General features: G+C 42.6%; 2 protein-coding genes and 1 pseudogene across 4 annotated transcripts; 1 reads left to right on the top strand and 2 right to left on the bottom strand.

Moving 5' to 3' along the window:
• Positions 1-5864: 5864 nt before the first annotated feature.
• Positions 5865-8083, bottom strand: LOC143905890 (uncharacterized). Of its 3 annotated transcripts, none has more exons than XR_013259361.1 (5): positions 7519-8083; positions 7252-7416; positions 6893-7135; positions 6394-6770; positions 5865-6271 (listed from the first exon to the last, which is right to left on the bottom strand). XR_013259361.1 is itself a non-coding variant. In XM_077421543.1 (4 exons), the coding sequence occupies exons 2-4, from the start codon at positions 7331-7333 to the stop codon at positions 6481-6483; spliced, it is 615 nt and encodes a 204-aa protein (XP_077277669.1). In that variant the 5' UTR covers positions 7334-7416; positions 7519-8083; the 3' UTR covers positions 5865-6480. The 3 variants fall into 3 exon arrangements, 1 of the variants encoding a protein (XP_077277669.1); XR_013259360.1 differs by having other exon boundaries at positions 5865-6279; XM_077421543.1 differs by having other exon boundaries at positions 5865-6770.
• A 522-nt stretch (positions 8084-8605) lies between these two features.
• LOC143905907 (uncharacterized) lies at positions 8606-10168 on the bottom strand. Its single transcript, XM_077421563.1, has 3 exons — positions 9893-10168; positions 9490-9709; positions 8606-9255 (listed from the first exon to the last, which is right to left on the bottom strand). Exons 1-3 carry the CDS (start codon positions 10166-10168, stop codon positions 8606-8608), a joined length of 1146 nt encoding a protein of 381 aa, XP_077277689.1.
• An 8641-nt stretch (positions 10169-18809) lies between these two features.
• LOC143905930 (uncharacterized) lies at positions 18810-20042 on the top strand (annotated as a pseudogene).
• The last annotated feature ends 690 nt before the right edge of the window (positions 20043-20732 follow it).

Consider the following 20732-nt stretch of genomic DNA (forward strand, 5'->3'; position numbering starts at 1 on the left):
AACGTCGCTTTATTTCAATAAAGTTGCACAATTATTCGATTTGCGTATTTCGGCTTATTTGTTTAGTCGTCACGATGCTTTTATTCCAGATAATTATTCCGATTGGAGGACTCTATGTCCCACGATTGTTAACTATGATCACGCACTCGGCTATGATCATCACTCTATTATACAATGTTCGTGCGCAGTATTAACGAACGAGTATTCGGTGGTTAAATACAATGATTAATAATGTCCGCACAATATTCCGTATCCGCGTGACCCAATGCCCGTGGTTGTTATATACTCGATAATTGCACTTCCGTTAATTAACAAAGTATCCGAATTTCAACTCGCGTATTGTTGCTTACACTCGATTGTATTTGGCAATTAATTGCCCCTCGCTGTTAGTTAAAACGAGTAATTTAACGCGATAGTACGCGGGAGTTCTCGGTTGTAAAGTATAACGCGTATGCCAATCGTACAGAGTGTGATACGTGTGTTTGCCACGGCTATACCCGAGAGACTGCCTCGAGCGGTCGTTCTCGCTTGGGCTCCTCACTTATGCCGGCGCGCTCCCATTCCTCAGAACTTTCTCGATCGTCTATTGTTCGCGGCCGGCACATCTGGCGCGATCCCGCGAAAACACGATGATTTTCACTACCCTCTCGCGTGCCCTATTGCGCATCTCCCGTTTACGCTCGTTCTAGAAGGTTCCCGTGGAAAGAGCATCGGCAAGCCCCCTGCAAAAAATGCCCGTTTTCGGTACCTTGATTTTTGAAACTTTTTTTATGCCAAATGGTTACTTATGATGACCCAATAATCCCTGCAAAATTTTAAGAGAAGCATACGCCCCGTTTAAGAAATATAGGGGGTCAAAGTTGATCATTTCCAATCAAAAAATATAGCAGCTTCACATTTATACTCCAATAATAATGTCCAAAAAATTTAGCCGAAATGGTTCTTTTAAGATTTTTGGCTGCTGATTACAAATCTAAAATCAGATTTTAAAAATTCAAAATGGCGGATTTAATATGGCGGACGAATTTTTCTTAAATTAATCGGATTCACTTGAAACTCGTTACTCGGGGGTTTTTGGGGTCGCTGATTACGAAATTGAAGTCAATTTAGAGAAATTCAAAATGGCGGATCTAATATGGCGGACTGATTTTTTCAAAATTCATCGGATTTACTTGAAACTCGTTACTCGGGGGTTTTTGGGGTCGTTGATCACGAATCTAACGGTGAACTAACTTTTAACCAACACTAAATCTTCTTTGTCACTACATTAAATCTACATAGAACCTATTTTGTCCTACAATGGACCTATTTTTCCTTACATTGGACCTATATTCTACCTAGGAGCGGTGAGCATCGAGCGGACTGAGTCTCGTTTTAAACAGTTTGGCCTAGAGTTACGAAACCCTGAAAACAAAAGACGATCAACAGATCATCATTTCATACAGAAAACTAAAGAACCTACATTACAACTTGCCTTTGCTGGCTGGATTGTCGATTACATCTTGCCTTTGCTGGCTGGATTATGCATTACATCTTGCCTTCGTTGGTTGGATTATTACATCTTGCCTTTGTTGGATATATTGGATCCGCCATTTTGAATTTTTAAAATCTGACTTCAGATTCGTAATCAGCGACCCCCAAAACCCCCGAGTAACGAGTTTCAAGTGAATCCGATAAATTTAAGAAAAATCAGTCCGCCATATTAGATCCGCCATTTTGAATTTTTAAAATCTGACTTCAGATTCGCAATCAGCGACCCCCAAAACCCCCGAGTAACGAGTTTCAAGTGAATCCGATGAATTTAAGAAAAATCAGTCCGCCATATTGGATCCGCCATTTTGAATTTTTAAAATCTGACTTCAGATTCGCAATCAGCGACCCCCAAAACCCCCGAGTAACGAGTTTCAAGTGAATCCGATGAATTTAAGAAAAATCAGTCCGCCATATTGGATCCGCCATTTTGAATTTTTAAAATCTGACTTCAGATTCGTAATCAGCAGCCAAAAATCTTAAAAGAACCATTTCGGCTGAATTTTTTAGACATTATTATTGGAGTATAAATGTGAAGCTGCTATATTTTTTGATTGGAAATGGTCAACTTTGACCCCCTATATTTCTTAAACGGGGCGTATGCTCCTCTTAAAATTTTGCAGGGATTATTGGGTCATCATAAGTAACCATTTGGCATAAAAAAAGTTTCAAAAATCGAGGTACCGAAAACGGGCATTTTTTGCCGATGCTCTTTCCACGCGCAACGCAGTGCGAGAACCTTCCCTCCTTGGCACCGCTGCACCAGGTTTTCACTCGCGATTAAATTTCGACGCGGACGGCGCCGACCCTTGCGCACCTCCCTGGAGATGCTCCCGATGACGAATATGGGTGTTCTCCCTGTAGAAGATGTCCGGGTGACGTCGATGTCGTCGGCCGTTGACGCCGACCCTCTGGCGAGGTTTCTCGGGACCTGGTATCGTCGTTCCGGGCCACTGTTCCCGTAGATGGTGCGTTTTTTGGGGATCTTCGCCGAAGCTCGACGTCGACCTCTTTGGCGGGTGTCCCAGGACCTCTCACGACGGATTACGTCGTTTGTTCCCGGGGAAGATGCGTTTCCCGGGGAACTCGTCTGACCTTGACGCCGACCCCCTGGGAGGGTGTCCCAGGTCCTAGTAAGACTATTGGATGGCTGAGTTCCTGGCGAAAATCTGTTTTGCCGTGAGTTCGCCGGACGATGGCGCCGACCCCCTGGGAGGGTATCCCAGGTCCTGGTAAGACCGTTGGATGGCTGATTCTTTGGCGAAAATGTGTTTCGCCGGGAGTTCGCCGGACGATGGCGCCGACCCCCTGGGAGGGTGTCCCAGGTCCTAGTAGGGCCGTTGGATGCCTGAGTTCTTGGCGAAAGTGTGTTTCGCCGGGGGTTCGCCGGACGATGGCGCCGACCCCTTGGAGAGATTCCTCCGGTCCTGGCGAGTCCGTTGGACCCCTCTTTCCCTGGAGAAGTCGTGCTTCCCGGGGATTTTTACCGGGTCATGGCGCGCAACCCCTGGAGCTCTGTCCCAGGTCCTTGGAAGGCATTTCGGCCTGGTTGTTCCTGGAGAAGATGAATTTTTCCAAGAACTTAGTATTTCCTTGGCGCCCACCTCATGGACGCGCGTACCGGGTGCGGGGAATGTTTCTCCGCGCCCCTCGATACGGGTTTTTACGTCTTGCGTTTTACGTTTCGTCGGTAGGGTACTGTCGTGAGTGTCTAACATAGAGACAGTATGGATTGCTCGTATAAAATAACGTACTTTTATTACAATGGGTGCGTTCAGCCGATACTCCGCTAGCCTAGCGCACGTAAGCAGCGAGCGCTTTGCTGCCATTTGCTACGGGAAAATTTGGCTGGACAGAAGCGCTAGTAGTTAGCGGTTGTTAGCGGTTGTTAGCGGTCGCCATCTTTTTGTAAGTCGAACATAACCGTGAATTATCTCGTTGTGCGACGACGACGACGATCTTGTACTCACAAACAATACGCGTAACGAGCTCGAGAGCGACGACAAGAGCCTGCAACTGCAGGAATATTGATAGAGAGCGAGCTGGCGCTGAGGATCTGCTCGAGCAGCACCGACGACGAAGCCGTCGAGGAAACCGAGAACGTCGTCACCTAACCGAAGACGATCAAGAGGATCGTCCTGGACCGCCGGCAGGATCCCGTCGACGTTAACGCGCAATTCACAGCGGCCGAGAGCGAACATTATAACGATCTCCTAGACGTACCGAGCTCCCAATCATTCCATAACCAGTATGGAAAATATTGATAATTTGGTTTTATATGAATTATTGAATGATGATGATGATAATGATGATGATGATGATGATGATGAAGATGAGGTCGAAGATTTACTCATTCCTGTTATAAATGACCAAGGTAAGGAAGTAAATAATAATGAGCTTTGTAGTATGTATATGATCAATTAGTCATGTATGTATAAATTTTTATTTGTCAGGACGTATAAATATCGTCGATATTTTGGCGATTGGTGTAGAAGATGCACCAATACTACATGACTTAATACACGGAGATAGACAGAACGGAGAAATTTTAAATTTGCATTATTATGAGCATGTAGTACCACGTTACAATGATAATCAATTTCGCTCACATTTTAGAATGAGCCGAGCATCATATGAGGTGAGATATTTTTTAATAACAATAAACTTAACACTATGAAATAATAGTTGCTTTCCATTTACACCAAAACTCAGATAATTCTCACTTGTGACGTCATATCTCAGTTGAATGCACGTTCTTTTTGCATGCTGGCAAGTGAGATTCAACTGAGTTTTTATCCACAATCGAGACCGTGTGCTTTAATGAACCTAATAGACTATTAAAAGTGAATCTGTATTGTTATGTGATAGTTTTGTCATCAAAATAAGCAGGTAAGTGCAAAATGACATATCTTACCTGAGTATAAAATACTCACATAACTGAGTGACTCAGATCACTTGAGTGTAAATGAAAAGCAACTAATGTATATATTAACCATAACACGTGTTTTTAAATATTTTTTTTGTTACAAGGAATTGGAAAATTTAATATATCGACAAATTGGGCAAGATGAAAACAACGTTCCGTTACGGAAAAAAATTCCATTAACTATATGGATTATTGCCACTCCTGAGAGCTTTAGATCCGTTGCCGACAGATTTGGACTCCCAAAAAGTAACGCCCATGTAGTATTTAAAAAAGTAATTTGTGCATTAAAAGATATGATGCCACAATTTGTAATATGGCCAAATGCCGAAGAGTGTGAAAATAATGAAAGGGTAATTCGTAGAATCTTTTTATTTTATACCATATATCAGCAATGTCGTGAATTCTGTTTTGTTTGTTCCAGATTTTCCGTATGCGATCGCGAGGATTTCCGGGTGTTGTGGGGGCCATTGACGGATGTCACATTCCCATCAAACAACCACCCGGAAATGCAAACGATTATTATAATCGTAAAGGATTCCATTCAATTAATTTTCAAGGTTCGTTGACTATCAATTTCAATTCTCATAATAATATTTAATTACATATTATTTAATACTTACATATTATTAGGTATCAAATCGTCGTGTGCAATTAAATTGTCAAGATATGATAGAAATGCATAATATGTTGTTTTTGTTTTGAGAATCGAACAATTACATTCATAGGTTATTATATGTTATTGCAGGCATATGCGATCATACGGGCAAGTTTATAGATTGCCTAATTGGTCGGCCAGGACGAGCACATGATGCAGCTGTATTTCGCAGTAGCCCCATTTTTAACAGACTGATGAATCAAGAAAATCCAATTCTACCACCACGAAAGCACATTCTAGGCGATTCAGCGTATCCATTGCTTCAAAATCTGATGACACCTTTTCGAGACAACGGACATCTCACGCCAGAACAGTTTAGATATAACATCAAACTTTCGTCTATACGGTCGATTATTGAACGTGCATTTGGATTATTGAAGTGCAAATGGCGAAGATTGAAATATATCGATGTTCATAGTGTAAGAATGGCAAATTACATCATTGCAGCGGCCTGCACTCTCCACAATTTTCTTTTAATGCACTATGAAATGAATATAAGGGAGAACTACTTGTTGAATGAGAACATTAATGATGAAAATGGTGAAGACTACAATAACGATATAAATGTCGATGAAAATGAAGCAGTTGATGAAAATGCGCTGATGAAAAGGGAACAAATAATGAATAACTTGTAAACTGAGTATTTTTGTTTATATATTATAATAAATTTTTCATTTTTTTTATAAAATTAAATTATTTTTTATTTATTAAGATACCTATATATAAAGACTCAATTTTTTTTTAATTAGGAAGACCTGTATTGCGTGGTGTAATTTTCTCAATTAAATTTTCCAAAAGTTAATTTCGTCTTTCCAATATTTGATTTTTACGTTGCAACTCGCGTAGCAATATTTCATTTTTCTGTGTAAATGCTGTAGCAATTGTATTTTCAATGCTTCGAAGTACATCTATTTTGCTTTTCTCCTGTTGCAATGCTTTTTTTCTTTGTGAGTATAATTGTTTTGCATGGGTGGATTTCCTAGTTTTATATTCTTTCGACGGGGTAGACAATGTTGGAGATTGTGCAGTCTCTGCTGATGTTGACTCTCCATTCGGACTACAACTACGATCGCCATCATCCGGATGGCGTGAATTGGAGGGCGTATCAGTACTAACTTCTGCATCACGTGAAGTGGAGGGCGGCGTATCAGCAATAACTTCTGCATCACTATCCGAAAACGCGTCAGAAGACGAGGAAAAAGACGGAATATGTGACAAAAAATGCGCGAAATCACAATTATCATAACAATTTTGAATAACTGATATTAATGTCGGTGATAACCTGTTTGCTGATGAAATCCTGTTCTGCGATAAGTTGATTGGTCCATCATCCATTGACGCAATACCGGTGTCAAAATTAACAGATTTATCATTTTCCAAAATATCCTCCATCTGCTGGTAATACTCCCATGACTGTCGCCCTCGTCCGGTTTTTTTTGTTATTATCTTTTATATGTTTATATCTGATTTTCAAATTGCAAAATTTATGGTCAATCATTTGTGCAGTAACCTGCGAAATCCCTATGTCATCAAATTCTTTTTTTATTTCTCTCCAAAGGGTAATTTTTTTTATTGTTGGACTTCTAAATTTCGCCAACCGTTCGGAATATTTGGATAGAAGGAATAAAATGGATTTATGATCCCATTGAAATTTAGAATCTGAAATAAAGAATAAAGAATATATAAAAAATTGATTATCGTATGAAACAAATGTGCGTATTGTTTTTTTTTTTAACTTAACTTAATCTCTAACACATTAGTTTAGGAAATTCATAATGTACCGTTTTCATCATTGTTAGGTATTTCGTTGAGGTCCTCTTGTGCTTCCATTGTGTGATCCGGGTTGATTTGGCTACAGTCAGATTCACCCACGTTAACTTGTACAGCGTTATCCGGGTTGTGTGATCCGGGTGCTACCATTGTGTAATCCGGGTTGATTTGGCTACAGTCAGATTCATCCACGTTATCTTGTACAGCGTTCTTTTCAGTAATATTTTGGAAAAATTCGGCGAAGAAGTTTACATCTGCAATAAAATGGTTCATTTCATGACAATTCATATATTACTTGCTTGCACTTGTACTACTACGAGAAACCTATAATTTCTATGTTCAATATATTGTGTAAGTAGATTCCACTAACCTGCCTGTAGTTTAGAGTGAGTTTCATTACTGTCCGTCACTTCATATAACTCGCCCTGATAATTATATGTTAGTTTTAACATGGTTCCATCTTGTGTCACATCAGTTAAGTGTCTCCAACTCAGTCAATTGTTGTTCATCCGGTGGTACGTATTCAACAGGTATGCTGGAGATAAACAGAAGTACATAATATACGTATGTGTGTGTGTGTATTGGCGGCGAATATCATAGACATAACTCACAAATTAACAGACGTAATTATACTTACTAGTCCATTTTTTTATTTATTTATTATGGAATGATTGGGAGCTCGGTACGTCTAGGAGATCGCTATAATGTTCGCTCTCGGCCGCTGTGAATTGCGCGTTAACGTCGACGGGATCCTGCCGGTGGTCCAGGACGATCCTCTTGATCGTCTTCGGTTAGGTGACGACGTTCTCGGTTTCCTCGACGGCTTCGTCGTCGGTGCTGCTCGAGCAGATCCTCAGCGCCAGCTCGCTCTCTATCAATATTCCTGCAGTTGCAGGCTCTTGTCGTCGCTCTCGAGCTCGTTACGCGTATTGTTTGTGAGTACAAGATCGTCGTCGTCGTCGCACAACGAGATATTCGCGGTTATGTTCGACAGGTTCGACTTACAAAAAGATGGCGACCGCTACCAACCGCTAAGAGCCGTCCAGCCGATACTTCGATAGCGCTAAGCGGCGTTGCAAATCAAAACCGCTACCAAACGAGCGACTGCTCGCGATTGCTAGGCTAGCGGAGTATCGGCTGAACGCACCCATATCGGGAGATACAGAGCTCGTAACCGCCAGACAGAGTACATCCACGAACCGGCGACTTAAAAACTAACTGAGAACGGACTCTCGCGCTATACTCGTTCTTGATTGGCCGATCGCGCGCATGTGCTCATACATAACATTCTTCCCTCCTCAGGAAAATAAAGAAAGTTAATTTGGAACATATCTGTTGGGAGGACGACGAAATCGAGTTGATCTGCGCGGTATAACCGGAGGCGTAAAGAATGGTTCCGGGGACGACTCTGGTGTTCTAATCGGTGACTAGGTTGGAGTAGACCGAATTGATCCGGGGGTTCTTGGTCGTCGTTCAGAAGTCGAACAGGTAGTTGCATCTGGCGTGCTTCCCGACCTGTCTCCATAAAAATGAACTCGTCGAGGTGATCTGGACTGTTCAGCACTACCAGATTGGCTGACATTTGCTGGCGAGCAAACGGGTTCTCTCGCAGTGAATGCTCGGATTTGATCCACATGACGCTTAAACCGTTGACCTGCATATTCCACCTCGTAGTGTAGATTGCCTAGTTTGGTAACAATTTTACCTGGGATCCATTTATCCATTCAAGAGTTACCCGAGAGGAAATAAATCGTTTGTTCAGGTTCGAACGATCTAAATGAAGGGTTGAGCTGTTGTTGTTTCTCCTTATTCCTGGTAAATACATCATCAGGTCGGACCAAATCTAACCGAGTTCGTATGTTACGTCCTAGAAAAAGTTGAGCAGGAGGCTGTCCTGTTGCTGCGTGTGGAGCTTTTTGGTACTGTTGCAGGAACTGATTCAAGTTTCGTTGTATAGATCCTGGCGTAGTAGACATGGCATTTAAGGCATTTTTCACGGTCTGCACATACCGTTCCGCTTGACCATTTGTCGAAGGATGATACGGCGCGGTAAGCTTATGGTACTTTACGCCGCTCATTTGCAAGAAATTTTCAAATTCAGCTGAGACAAACTGACGACCGTTATCCGAGACAACAGTAACTGGAACACCGTATCTCGAAAATAATTCATCCAGAATGGTGATCGTTGCTGTGGTTGTTGTAGAATTGGTGGTTTTCACTTCGACCCATTTACTGTATGCGTCTACGATAATAAGTAGCATCACTCCTGCTACGGGTCCGGCGTAGTCTATGTGTACGCGTTCGCATGGCCCTTTGGGATACTCCCAATGATGGTCTCTGGACTTCGGAGGAGCATGTGCATGTTTGGCACATTCTGCACAGGATTTCGCAACTCGTTCGATATCTGCGTCGATACCTGGCCAATATACGAAGGATCGCGCGATGCCTTTCATTTTTACGATCCCGACATGTGCCGCATGTAGATCGTTCAAGACTGCTGGCTAAAGTATGGCTGGTATCACTACTCTATGCTCGAATAATAAGCAGTTAGCAGATAATGTATAATTGGCTTTTGGAGCTTTGTAGCCTGCTCGTGTAAGATCCTGACCTGCTTCTAGAATCTTGACGATCTTGTTTAAATGTTGATCTTTGCGCGTTTCCTTTGCTATGTGTTCGGCGCAGACTGGTAGCTGTTTCACTTGACATAAGACAAATTCATCAAATTCGTCATATACTGTATCCTCTTCATCTCTGCTTCGGAGCTTGAAGACTGTATCGTGCGTGGTTGACAATGGTATACGCGAACAATAGTCTGCATTGCTATTTGACTTTGTCGGTTTGAATATTACATCATAATTAAAATGTGAAAGATAATCAGCATAATTGGCCATACGACTAATACAAAGAACGGGAAGAGATTTTTCCGGATGCAAAATTTGACTTAGTGGCTTATGATCTATATATAACGTAAAATAACGTGCGTATACATAGTAAAAAAATTTGTTAACTACCCAGACAATAGCTAACGCTTCTTTATCTATCTGCGGATAACGTTGTTCGGTAGGGCTTAACGTACGGCTCGCATAAGCTATAGGGCGTTCTTGTCCGTTACTTAATCTATGAGATAGAACTGCGCCTAATCCTATTTTACTAGCGTCTGTTGCTAAAATTAATGGAAGTGAGGGATCGTAACACATGAGAACTTGCGGAGAAATTAAAGATTCCTTTATATCCTTAAACGCTATCTCGCCTGCTTGCGTCCATTCAAACGGAGTAGTAAGAAGCATGTCTCGAAGCGGGCGGCTTCTAGTCGCAAGATTCGGGGGAGGTGCGGTAGCCCCTTTTTCGTTTACGTGTGTACTGTTTATGCACACACAATATATATGTCGCTACCGCACATCCCCCGAAAGCAGGGGGAAGGTAGGGGTGGACCTAGGTTCGCGTGGAAAGTGTATGCGTGAACTATTTCGACATATATATTGTGTATGCATAAACAGTATACACGTAAACAAGAAACGGGTTACCGCACATCCCCCGAAAGCAGGGGGAGGGTGGGGGTCGACCTAGGTTCGCGTGGAAAGTGTATGCGTGAACTATTTCGACATATATATTGTGTATGCATAAACAGTATACACGTAAACAAGGAACGGGCTACCGCACATCCCCTGAAAGCAGGAGGAGGGTGGGGGTGGACCTAGGTTCGCGTGGAAAGTGTATGCGTGAACTTTTTAATATTCAAAATACCTGCTATATTTTCCAAACTTTTTTTGTTTATAACTTTTTAACGAGTAACGAGCGACGGCTAAAACCTTCCGAAGGTCATTCAGGAGGGTGACCTTGACAACATATGTCAAGGTCAAGGTCATTGGGGCTGGGTCCGCTATTATACATATTTACCCTTCTATAAAGCAGGACATACACACGTGTGTGTGTGTGCCCTGCTTTAACGAAAATCATTAAACAGATAAATCGTGCAGAATAACCAAGCATCTCGATTCAAGCAATTAGGTCTCACGCTTGGAGTTTCTTTAATTTAATTATGCGGGGGAAGCACACACACACACACACACACACACACACACACACGCACGGGGGGGGGTGCGAGGGGGGGCCTTCGGCGAAATTATAAAGCACATGCATGCTTCCCACGCATAATTAAACTAAAGAAACTCTCAGCGTGAGACCTAACTGCTTGAATCGAGATGCTTGGTTATTCTGCACGATTGATTCATTTAAAATTGGCGCAGTTTTACATGCGCGTGCGACCACTGAGCATGCGCATGTGGCCGCAGGGCACGTTTAGTGTTGCTACATGTCGTCGGTATGACAGGAATCATAACCTGATTCCTGTCAACTTTAACGATTAATATCTCGCGTCGCGGGGCAGAGCGACACTTTTTTCTGCCAGATTCTTTCGTTTCGTGCAAAAACGCGTCGAATGAACTTAAGTTCATCGTTTTTTGTGCTGCTGTAGCTAAACTGAAGAATTACCCTTCTGACACCACTTTTACGTCTTGCGTTTTACGTTTCGTCGGTAGGGTACTGTCGTGAGTGTCTAACATAGAAACAGTATGGATTGCTCGTATAGAATAACGTACTTTTATTACAATATCGGGAGATAAGCTCGTAACCGCCAGACAGAGTACATCCACGAACCGGCGACTTAAAAACTAACTGAGAACGGACTCTCGCGCTATACTCGTTCTTGATTGGCCGATCGCGCGCATGTGCTCATACATAACACGGGTTATCGCCGTAACTCTATGTCGTCGTTTTAATTAAACGCGCTTATCATTATACGATCATTATCGCTTAAACTGTATCGACAACCGCTAAATAATATAAGACTTTTATGATCGGCGGTTAATCAAAGTATCAACTAAACTGGGTTTTATACCTATCGGAGGTATGTCATTCTTAACCTAAAAACTACGCGCGGTCTTTGCCGTCTTACCGAGCCTGTATTTTAATAGTACGCAAAATCCTAAATCTATCTAGCCGCACGGGCTTTCAACGCAACGTAATATTGTATCTTTCAAAAGTGCCGTAAGTGTAATATTAAAATAAACTGAATCATGGCAAAATTAAAAACTCAAATGAAAATAAATGTGACCATTTTGTCAAGCAACGAAAATAAGAATTAAACAAAAGAAACGTGTATTTTATATATGTTTAATGTTCGATCGACGAGCCGTCTTTCTCTACTTCGGCTTCCAAGCCTCATCATCGTCGCTCTCGCTTTCTTTTGACGGCGACTCAAAATCGTCGGAAGGCTGATCCACCGGGCCGATCGGGAAGTCATATGCTACAAATTCCGCGATCACGTCTATTGGCGGAGGAGGCGCGGGAGTCGCTATCGGGAGCTGTAATGCCGACATTAACGGCGTGGGCGGCATGCATGGGAGTTCGGTCTCCCGTGGTGCAGATGTCGCTGCTAGGCTCCCTTGAGGCGGCTGCTCTCCCTCCACCGCTCGTTTGGCCTGTGCCGCGCGTGGCTCCGCAACGGGTAATCTCTGTAAGATCACTCGGGGTGACTTTTTGGTCAATCGACGCGGCTGCTGGGAAGCGGCCGGTCTCAAGGTTTGACCTAATATGCATATTTATTTAAAATATTTAAAGTTTTGAACACAGATAAATTAGAAAGAAGGAACACATGAAAGAAGCTGTAAGCATAAACTGCAGTTTTATTGATATGCAATACAGACAGCCTTCGGACACCATGTCTTTGCCACGTAGCACTATCAATCACAAACAGTGCAAATTGAACAGAGATTACACGGCATTATTTGATGTAAGTGGGCCTCCACACGACGCACAGAATAAACCATCGATCAGTATATAGGGTGTCTGGTAATAATCGCCGGACCTCTTGTATGCAAGTAGAGTGAGTCAAACCGAGTAGAAAAGTCTTCTATCATTTTGCGAAATTCGCAATACTTATTAAGAAATTAATTGAAAAGCTTTAAAAGAAAGTATTAAAAGCTGCGAGAATTGCTTCTCGCATTTCAGCTTCTGTACCATCACGCCTGTGCTCGACTATGGCTTTAATGTGTCCCCACACGAAATAATCGAGCACATTAAGATCTGGCGATCGCGGCGGCCAAATGATTGGGCCACCTTGACCCACCCATCTGTCCGGATAATGCGCGTTTAAAAAATCGCGTACTTGTCGAGAGAAATGTGCAGGAGCTCCGTCATGCTGAAAAATAATTTCTCTTCTTGCATGGAGAGGAATATCTTCGAGGAGAGCAGGCAAGTCATTTTGAAGAAAATTCCTGTATATCTCTCCATTTAAACGGGGCGGTAGGAAGTAAGGACCAATCTAAAAAAAACGACGAGATCGAAAGAAAACCGCGACGATAACAAATGCTTTATTCGTTGCTACGTTCATTTGTTTTAAACGCTGCTCATCAAGCATTTGTTACCGGGTTTCTTTCGATCTCGTCGTTCCACAACAGTAGGTGCCGAGAGTTCGAGATCTGTGTGTCTTATAAAAATTGTAAAGAAATGGCGGGATATACTGCAAGAGAATACACCGATATGATTATCGCGTACGGAATAGCCGGAGAAAACGCTGTTGGCGCGGCTCGTGTTTACGCGGAACGATTTCCCGAGCGTCGACATCCCGATGACAAAGTAATTTCGAGGTGTGTGCAACGCGCCAGAGATACGGAAGTGTGGTTTTAAATCGGCGAAACGCTGGTGCACCGATGCAGATTCGCGTAAACGATGAGGAAAGAATCCTGCAGGTGTTCGAAGAACATCCCAAATACAGCGTACGCTATGTGTCTCGGCTGCTTGGTTTCTCGCGACACAAAGTGCACAGTGTTTTACGTCGGAACAGACAGCATCCGTATCATCATCAGGGAGTACAGCAACTCTTTCCGAGAGATCAAGAACATCGCATCTATTTTTGTGAAGGTATTTTTATTTAATGTTTTTGCGTGATTTTTTTTAAAATAAATATTAACAATCAGCGAGAAACACGTTCAGGATTTCTCGCGCAGTGTCGGCGGAATAATTTTTTCCCCGACCGTATTCTGTGGACGGATGAAGCTACGTTCACCCCGAACGGCGTGTTTAATACACGAAATTACGTGTATTGGGCAGAAGAAAATCCGCACGTCGTTCGAGAACGCGCATTTCAATATCGCTGGGCGATAAATGTATGGGCGGGAATAACAGCAGACTGAATCGTAAGTAGTAAATTTACTTAGTAAGTTAAAAAATTTTATTATGAAGAATAGGGCAAGGGGAAAAGCCGTAACAGGATGTTCGTGTTAAATTATTTTTAATAAACAAATATTTTTTCAACCATAGTAAACTGTGCGCCGACAAATCGTCAAACTTGTTGAAACACAATTTTGGTTGGTGTAGTAAAATTCTCTCCCACTAAATTTCTTTACAATTTTTAGATGCTTAGCATCAAAAATTAAATCGTAACGATTTAATTAAGGAGGTGGAAGGGAATTTTACTACACCAACCAAAATTGTGTTTCAAGTCTGACGATTTGTCGGCGCGCAGTTTACTGTGGTTGGAAAAATATTTGTTGATTAAAAATAATTTAACACGAGCATCCCGTTACGGCTTTCCTTGCCCTATTCTTCATATTAAATTTTAATCATCAGACCTATTTACAATTATTTAAGGAATTTTCTTTCGCAGCTTTAAAAATCATTTTTTTGGGGGGGCAATTTTTAGATTGGTCCTTACTTCCTACCGCCCCGTTTAAATGGAGAGATATACAGGAATTTTCTTCAAAATGAGTTGCCTGCTCTCCTCAGTAGGTAAGGTAGGCCGGTTCCAGACCACATACCGAGGGCGAGGGGGGGTGAGGGGCGGGGGGGACCGCGGGCGGGGAACCGCGGGGGAGGGGGGAACCGCGTGTTTCGGCGCCGCGTGGGAGGGGGAGGGGGGACCCGTATGTTTCGGCGTCGCGGGGGAGGGGGAGGGGGGAACCGCGTGCTTGGGCGCCGCGGGGGAGGGGGAGGGGGGAGCCGCGGTGTTCTGGCGTCGCGGGGGAGGGAAAGAGGGAACCGCGTTTCCGCCGCGCCGCGGGGCGAGGGGGGATCCGCGTTTTCGCCGCGCCGCGGAGCGTTCGCGTTTTCGGGCGCCGCGGGGCGAGGGGACCCGCGTTCGCGTTTCGCCGCGCCGCGGAGTCCGCGTGACGTCACACGGCACGTTCGCGTTATCTCTCCTTCGCGCGCGGTTTCTCGCTCCCGGCCCCCGTATCTTTCCCCCGTTCGCGTTCTCTTTCCCTCGCGTGTTCTCGCTCGCGGTTTCTCTCGCTCGCCCCCGACCCCCGTTTGCGCGAATACCTGCACGTGTGCGATGAAGTCACCGCGAGACATATTCTCGAAAACGATATCGCACCATTAACTTTTAATGGTTTAATCTGTAATACTGCTATTGAACAGCTATTAAACAGCTAAAAACAGCTATCAGTATAACTACGATCTGTATAACCGCTATTGAACCGCTATCAAACTTCTTTTAAACAGCTAAAAACAGCCATCAAACAGCTATTGAACAGCTATCAAACAACTAAAACAGCTATCAAACAGCTCTTGAACAGCTATCAAACAACTAAAACAGCTATCAAACATCTATTGAACCGCTATGAAACAGCTAAAAACAGCTATCAAACAACTAAAACAGCTATTGAACCGCTATGAAACAGCTATCAAACAGCTCTTGAACAGCTATCAAACAACTAAAACAGCTATTGAACCGCTATGAAACAGCTAAAAACAGCTATCAAACAGCTCTTGAACAGCTATGAAACAATTAAAACAGTTATCTGTATAACTGTGATCTGTATAACCGCTATTGAACCGCTATCAAACATCTTTAAAACTACTAAAACATCTTTAAAACAATTATCATGCACTTAAAACATCTATATTATACTACAAAGTATGTGGGAAAAGAAAATAAAACGTTTATATATACATATATAGTTTATTTAAAAAATCATATTTTTTTCTGGTGTTGCGACCACAAGTTAAATATTTTTAATACATTTTGTAATGCGCAATTCTTAACATGTTTTCCGCATCTTACAGTATTAGTAACATCTAGATTATTTAAAGATTCGATATCTTCGTAATCTGCATCCAAAGTCTCAATTTTTAGATGTCTTCTCGCTTTATTCTTAAGCAGATCCACCAGCCATTCTCGTTTCTGGCATCCCTTGACGTACACAAGAGTCGACGTCTCGTCACCCTCTCCAACCACGGCTGATGTAATTAGGTGTTTCACCATGCTGTACGGCACGTTTCCATCCTCCCATCGTAGTCCATGGTGATTTGCAATCAACCAGGAAGCGCATGACTTATCGGATTTCGCGAGGAGACTCCATGGCATGGGACATGTAAAAATATAATGGGCCAAAACGGCCCCGTTTCTCAGCACCGCCACCTCCTTTACGACAAATTTCATCCCGACGGTGAATCCTTGCAGATCGACAAACGTTGGTACAATCATAATGAAACGACGAAGCAATCTGTATCTTATCGCGCTACATATGTATCTCTTATATCGCAATATCTGCTGATATCGCAATTTACATGATTTTGCGCACTACGTTCGACAACGGACAGTATTCGATTACACGATCATGCAAGATGAGACAATAGGCTGTAGTATTTGCAGGTACATTCTCTTTACAATCAAATTCTATTCGCACATCCACGGTGGCGCTCTTGACAGATTCGTTTTGTCGCGAGCAATCAATGACGACAAAAGGTCCTTCCGTTAGGAATGTATACACGCTGCAAAGCGTATCGAAGCTGTCGTATCCATAATAAGCTTTACGAAAACGCGCGTACATATCGAAAAGGACGGCGTATCGATTTTTGCCAAAATCTAGATTCAAGTCATCGTACGGATAAAATTCCGAGTTTAGATAAAGTTTCACATTAGTCAAGTTACAGTCATCGAATACGCTAACATCTTGCGACATGATATTCTTGCGGCCGGTCTGCAGCGCAAAGATAACGTACCGCGGCTTCTCCAGCTGAGTCGCCGTTTTGACGGCCCACGAATGCTTAGTCGTGCTCTGCAACATTGGGTACTCGTACAGATCCCACGAACGGAAACTAACACTAAGATATCGTCCGCTTTCCAAAGCCTGTAGCATGGATAGCTTATTGACCTCGTTTAATGTGACGTGAGGCACTCTCCACTGTACTTTAAACAATTCAATTTCCGGCTCCGTCGCAGGATTTCCAAACTCTGCTCTAACAGAAAGGCTGCAACGTGATTAGCTATCGCACAGTTTTTAGCCCCCGTTTGCGCGAATACCTGCACGTGTGCGTGAAGTCACCGCGAGACATATTCTTGAAAACGATATCGCACCATTAACTTTCAATGGTTTAATCTGTAATACTGCTATTGAACAGCTATTAAACAGCTAAAAACAGCTATCAGTATAACTGCGATCTGTATAACCGCTATTGAACCGCTATCAAACTTCTTTTAAACAGCTAAAAACAGCCATCAAACAGCTATTGAACAGCTATCAAACAACTAAAACAGCTATCAAACAGCTCTTGAACAGCTATCAAACAACTAAAACAACTATCAAACAGCTATTGAACCGCTATGAAACAGCTAAAAACAGCTATCAAACAACTAAAACAGCTATTGAACCGCTATGAAACAGCTAAAAACAGCTATCAAACAACTAAAACAGCTATTGAACCGCTATGAAACAGCCATCAAACAGCTATTGAACAGCTATCAAACAACTAAAACAGCTATCAAACAGCTCTTGAACAGCTATCAAACAACTAAAACAGCTATCAAACAGCTATTGAACCGCTATGAAACAGCTAAAAACAGCTATCAAACAACTAAAACAGCGTTAAAAACAACTATCAAACAACTAAAATGATGATGAGCTGTTTGATAGCTGTTTTAGTTGTTTGATAGCTGTTCAAGAGCTGTTTGATAGCTGTTTTAGTTGTTTGATAGCTGTTCAATAGCTGTTTGATGGCTGTTTTTAGCTGTTTAAAAGAAGTTTGATAGCGATTCAATAGCGGTTATACAGATCGCAGTTATACTGATAGCTGTTTTTAGCTGTTTAATAGCAGTTCAATAGCAGTATTACAGATTAAACCATTGAAAGTTAATGGTGCGATATCGTTTTCGAGAATATGTCTTGCGGTGACTTCATCGCACACGTGCAAAACTGTACATCGTAGATTTTTCGCAAGGCGCATCCGTACGGAAGCTGAGATGAAATTAGATATGATAAACAAACGCTGTGACAATAGTGAGATGTGGAAGGATGAATTTGAAGGTACGCTCAGTAGTCGAGGACTAGAAGTGAGAGTCGGTTGGTGTGTTTGATCGTGCGGTTTATACAACAATTGGTTCGTCCTGGCCATCTTAATGCTACTGTAAACAGACAGTGTGCCAACGAAAACTTTTAACAAAAGTAAGAGATAGCGGTTCAATAGCTGTTTGATAGCTGTGTCGAAAAATTTCAAGTGTCGCGACTGCAAGTCCTTGTAACACTCAAGAACCACGTTCGCGTGCGAGATGTAGCCAAAGAATGGTCCACTCGCCAAGATACAGATCCAGTATCTTCATGGTAAAAGCTGTTTAAACATTTTTATATTTATGCAATGACTTCATCAAACACATGCAAAACTGCAAATTTTGCATAGCGCCAATGTACGGCTGCTGTGATCACACAGATCAAATCATCGAAAGTCAATGGCGCGATATTGTTTTCGAGAACATATGTGTCTCGCGGTGACATCATTGCACACGTGCAAAACTGCAAATTTTGCATTTTTTCGGTTAGCGCAAATGTACGGATGCTGAGATCACGGTGAAATTAGATACGCTAATAAAACAAACGATGCATCATTAGTGAGATATAAAAAAATGAATAATCTGGAGGATACGCTCAATAATCGAGAATTGGAAGTCGTGAGTACAACAAATTGTGTTAGAAAGAGGATCGTGTAATAACATGGAGCAAGAGTTGTTGGAGCAATCCACCCTATTAAATTCGCGGGAAGAATTTACCGCGTGGGAGCAACGATGTGACGAATTTATCGAATCGTTGGAAGAACAAGGCCGAATTAAATGACCGCGATTATCGATCGGTCTCAAACAGTCATTGATCGCTCGTATTGCCCGAATCGAAGGTCTGAAAGACTCGGTACGTCAACGTTTCGTGCATGTGGGTGCAGGATACAGTGCGAGTGAGACAGGACTCAGATGGCGCGAGATAGATACGGCTTTTGAAAATCGTATACTGACTGGTGCGATAATAAATTCCAAACACATCGAACCTCGTCAATTTCTCGAAGATGCGAGAGAAATTGTACTCGATCGTGTGCGGAACGTCATGCAACGACATGACAATGTAAAGATTAACACAATGTTTAATGGTGAATTTGCTGCGGGTGACAAACGCGCGAATAAAAGTATCGCTACGAGAAACTGTGAACTATTTCGTACGTCCGATCTGCAAGAATGGTACGTGTCGCGCGTTATCGAGCCTACTCTAGCATCGCTGGAGGAATTCCAGGAACGTGATAGCGGATGGGCGTTGTCGCGTATACACAATTTGACTGTTAACGTAAATAAATATAATCCATTGCACGCGGGGTGTTTTGTGGAAATACCGCGAGAAATTAAAATGAAGAGAGCGGTGATAAACGTGCGATCAAGGGGCAATGCATGTTTCGCATGGTCAGTGACGGCTGCTCTGCATCCAGCCGAGAGACATGCAGAACGGGATTCATCGTATCCTCATTACACGTCGGTGCTAAATCTCCAAGACATTGAATTTCCAATGACGTTGAATCAAATTAAAAAGTTTGAAAATCACAACGATATATCAATCAACGTGTACAGCATCGAGACAAACAAGGAACTTGCAATCCAGCCAATACGGCTCACCGACCGAAAGATGGACAGACATGTAAATTTGCTGTACGTGCATGACGACAACGTGAGACATTTTGCGTGGATCAAGAACCTATCCCGCCTCGTGAGCTCGCAAGTGAACAAGAATAGGAACAAAAAATACTTTTGCGATCGTTGAGTATACACCCTAATAAAAATAAAAATAATTTTTACGAGAAAGATGTATAAAAATTTTTTTATTATTTACAGATGTTTGCACTACTTCTACACGAGCGAGAAATTGGAAACCCACACCGTCGACTGTCGGCAGATGAACGACTGCGCGATCAAGTTACCGAGCGATAACGACAAGCGGTTGGCATTTAAAAATTATAACAGGAAGGAACGAGTTCCATTTATCATATATGCCGACCTGGAATGTACCCTGGAGAAGATGGAAGCGGATCCGGAAACGTTGGGGTACACGTATCAATATCATCGCGTATTTAGCATAAGGTACTACGTGCGTTGCTCGTACGACGAGTCGTTGTCAATGTATCGGTTTCGTCGCGATAAGGATTGCGTCGCGTGGTTCGCCGAGGAGCTAAGACGTTTAGCTCACGACGTAAAGATTATTTTGTCCACTAATGTACCCATGGTGGAATTTACGCGAGACGAGTGGGAAAAATTTAACAGCGCGACGCACTGTCACGTGTGCGAAAAACCGTTCGAGCCAGACGACGTGCGAGTACGCGATCATTGTCATCTGACGGGTCGATACAGAGGTCCCGCGCATTCAAATTGCAACTTAAATTACAAAGATTCACATTGCATACCCGTAGTTTTTCACAATTTATCGGGCTACGACGCGCATTTTATTATCACAGAAATAGCTACAGCGTACGAAGGACGTGTAGACTTACTTCCAATCACAAAAAAAATACATTTCGTTTACGAAAAATGTTCAAAGCACCGAAGAT

This window comes from Temnothorax americanus, unplaced genomic scaffold (assembly GCF_048541705.1).
Source record: "Temnothorax americanus isolate GAGA-0224 unplaced genomic scaffold, ASM4854170v1 Scaffold69, whole genome shotgun sequence".
NCBI classification, from domain to species: Eukaryota; Metazoa; Arthropoda; class Insecta; order Hymenoptera; family Formicidae; genus Temnothorax; species Temnothorax americanus.

Excerpts from the sequence above, each read along its gene's own strand:
- LOC143905907 (XM_077421563.1), bottom strand. The coding sequence starts at position 10,168 with ATGCTTCTTACTACTCCGTTTGAATGGACGCAAGCAGGCGAGATAGCG. Across the intron at positions 9,710-9,892 it reads AAGCGTTAGCTATTGTCTGG|TCAAATAGCAATGCAGACTA; the intron begins GTAGTTAACAAA and ends AAACCGACAAAG. Across the intron at positions 9,256-9,489 it reads CGTCAAGATTCTAGAAGCAG|AATGTGCCAAACATGCACAT; the intron begins GTCAGGATCTTA and ends AATCCTGTGCAG.
- LOC143905890 (XM_077421543.1), bottom strand. The coding sequence starts at position 7,333 with ATGTTAAAACTAACATATAATTATCAGGGCGAGTTATATGAAGTGACG. Across the intron at positions 7,136-7,251 it reads TCACTCTAAACTACAGGCAG|ATGTAAACTTCTTCGCCGAA; the intron begins GTTAGTGGAATC and ends ATTTTATTGCAG. Across the intron at positions 6,771-6,892 it reads ACCTAACAATGATGAAAACG|ATTCTAAATTTCAATGGGAT; the intron begins GTACATTATGAA and ends TCTTTATTTCAG.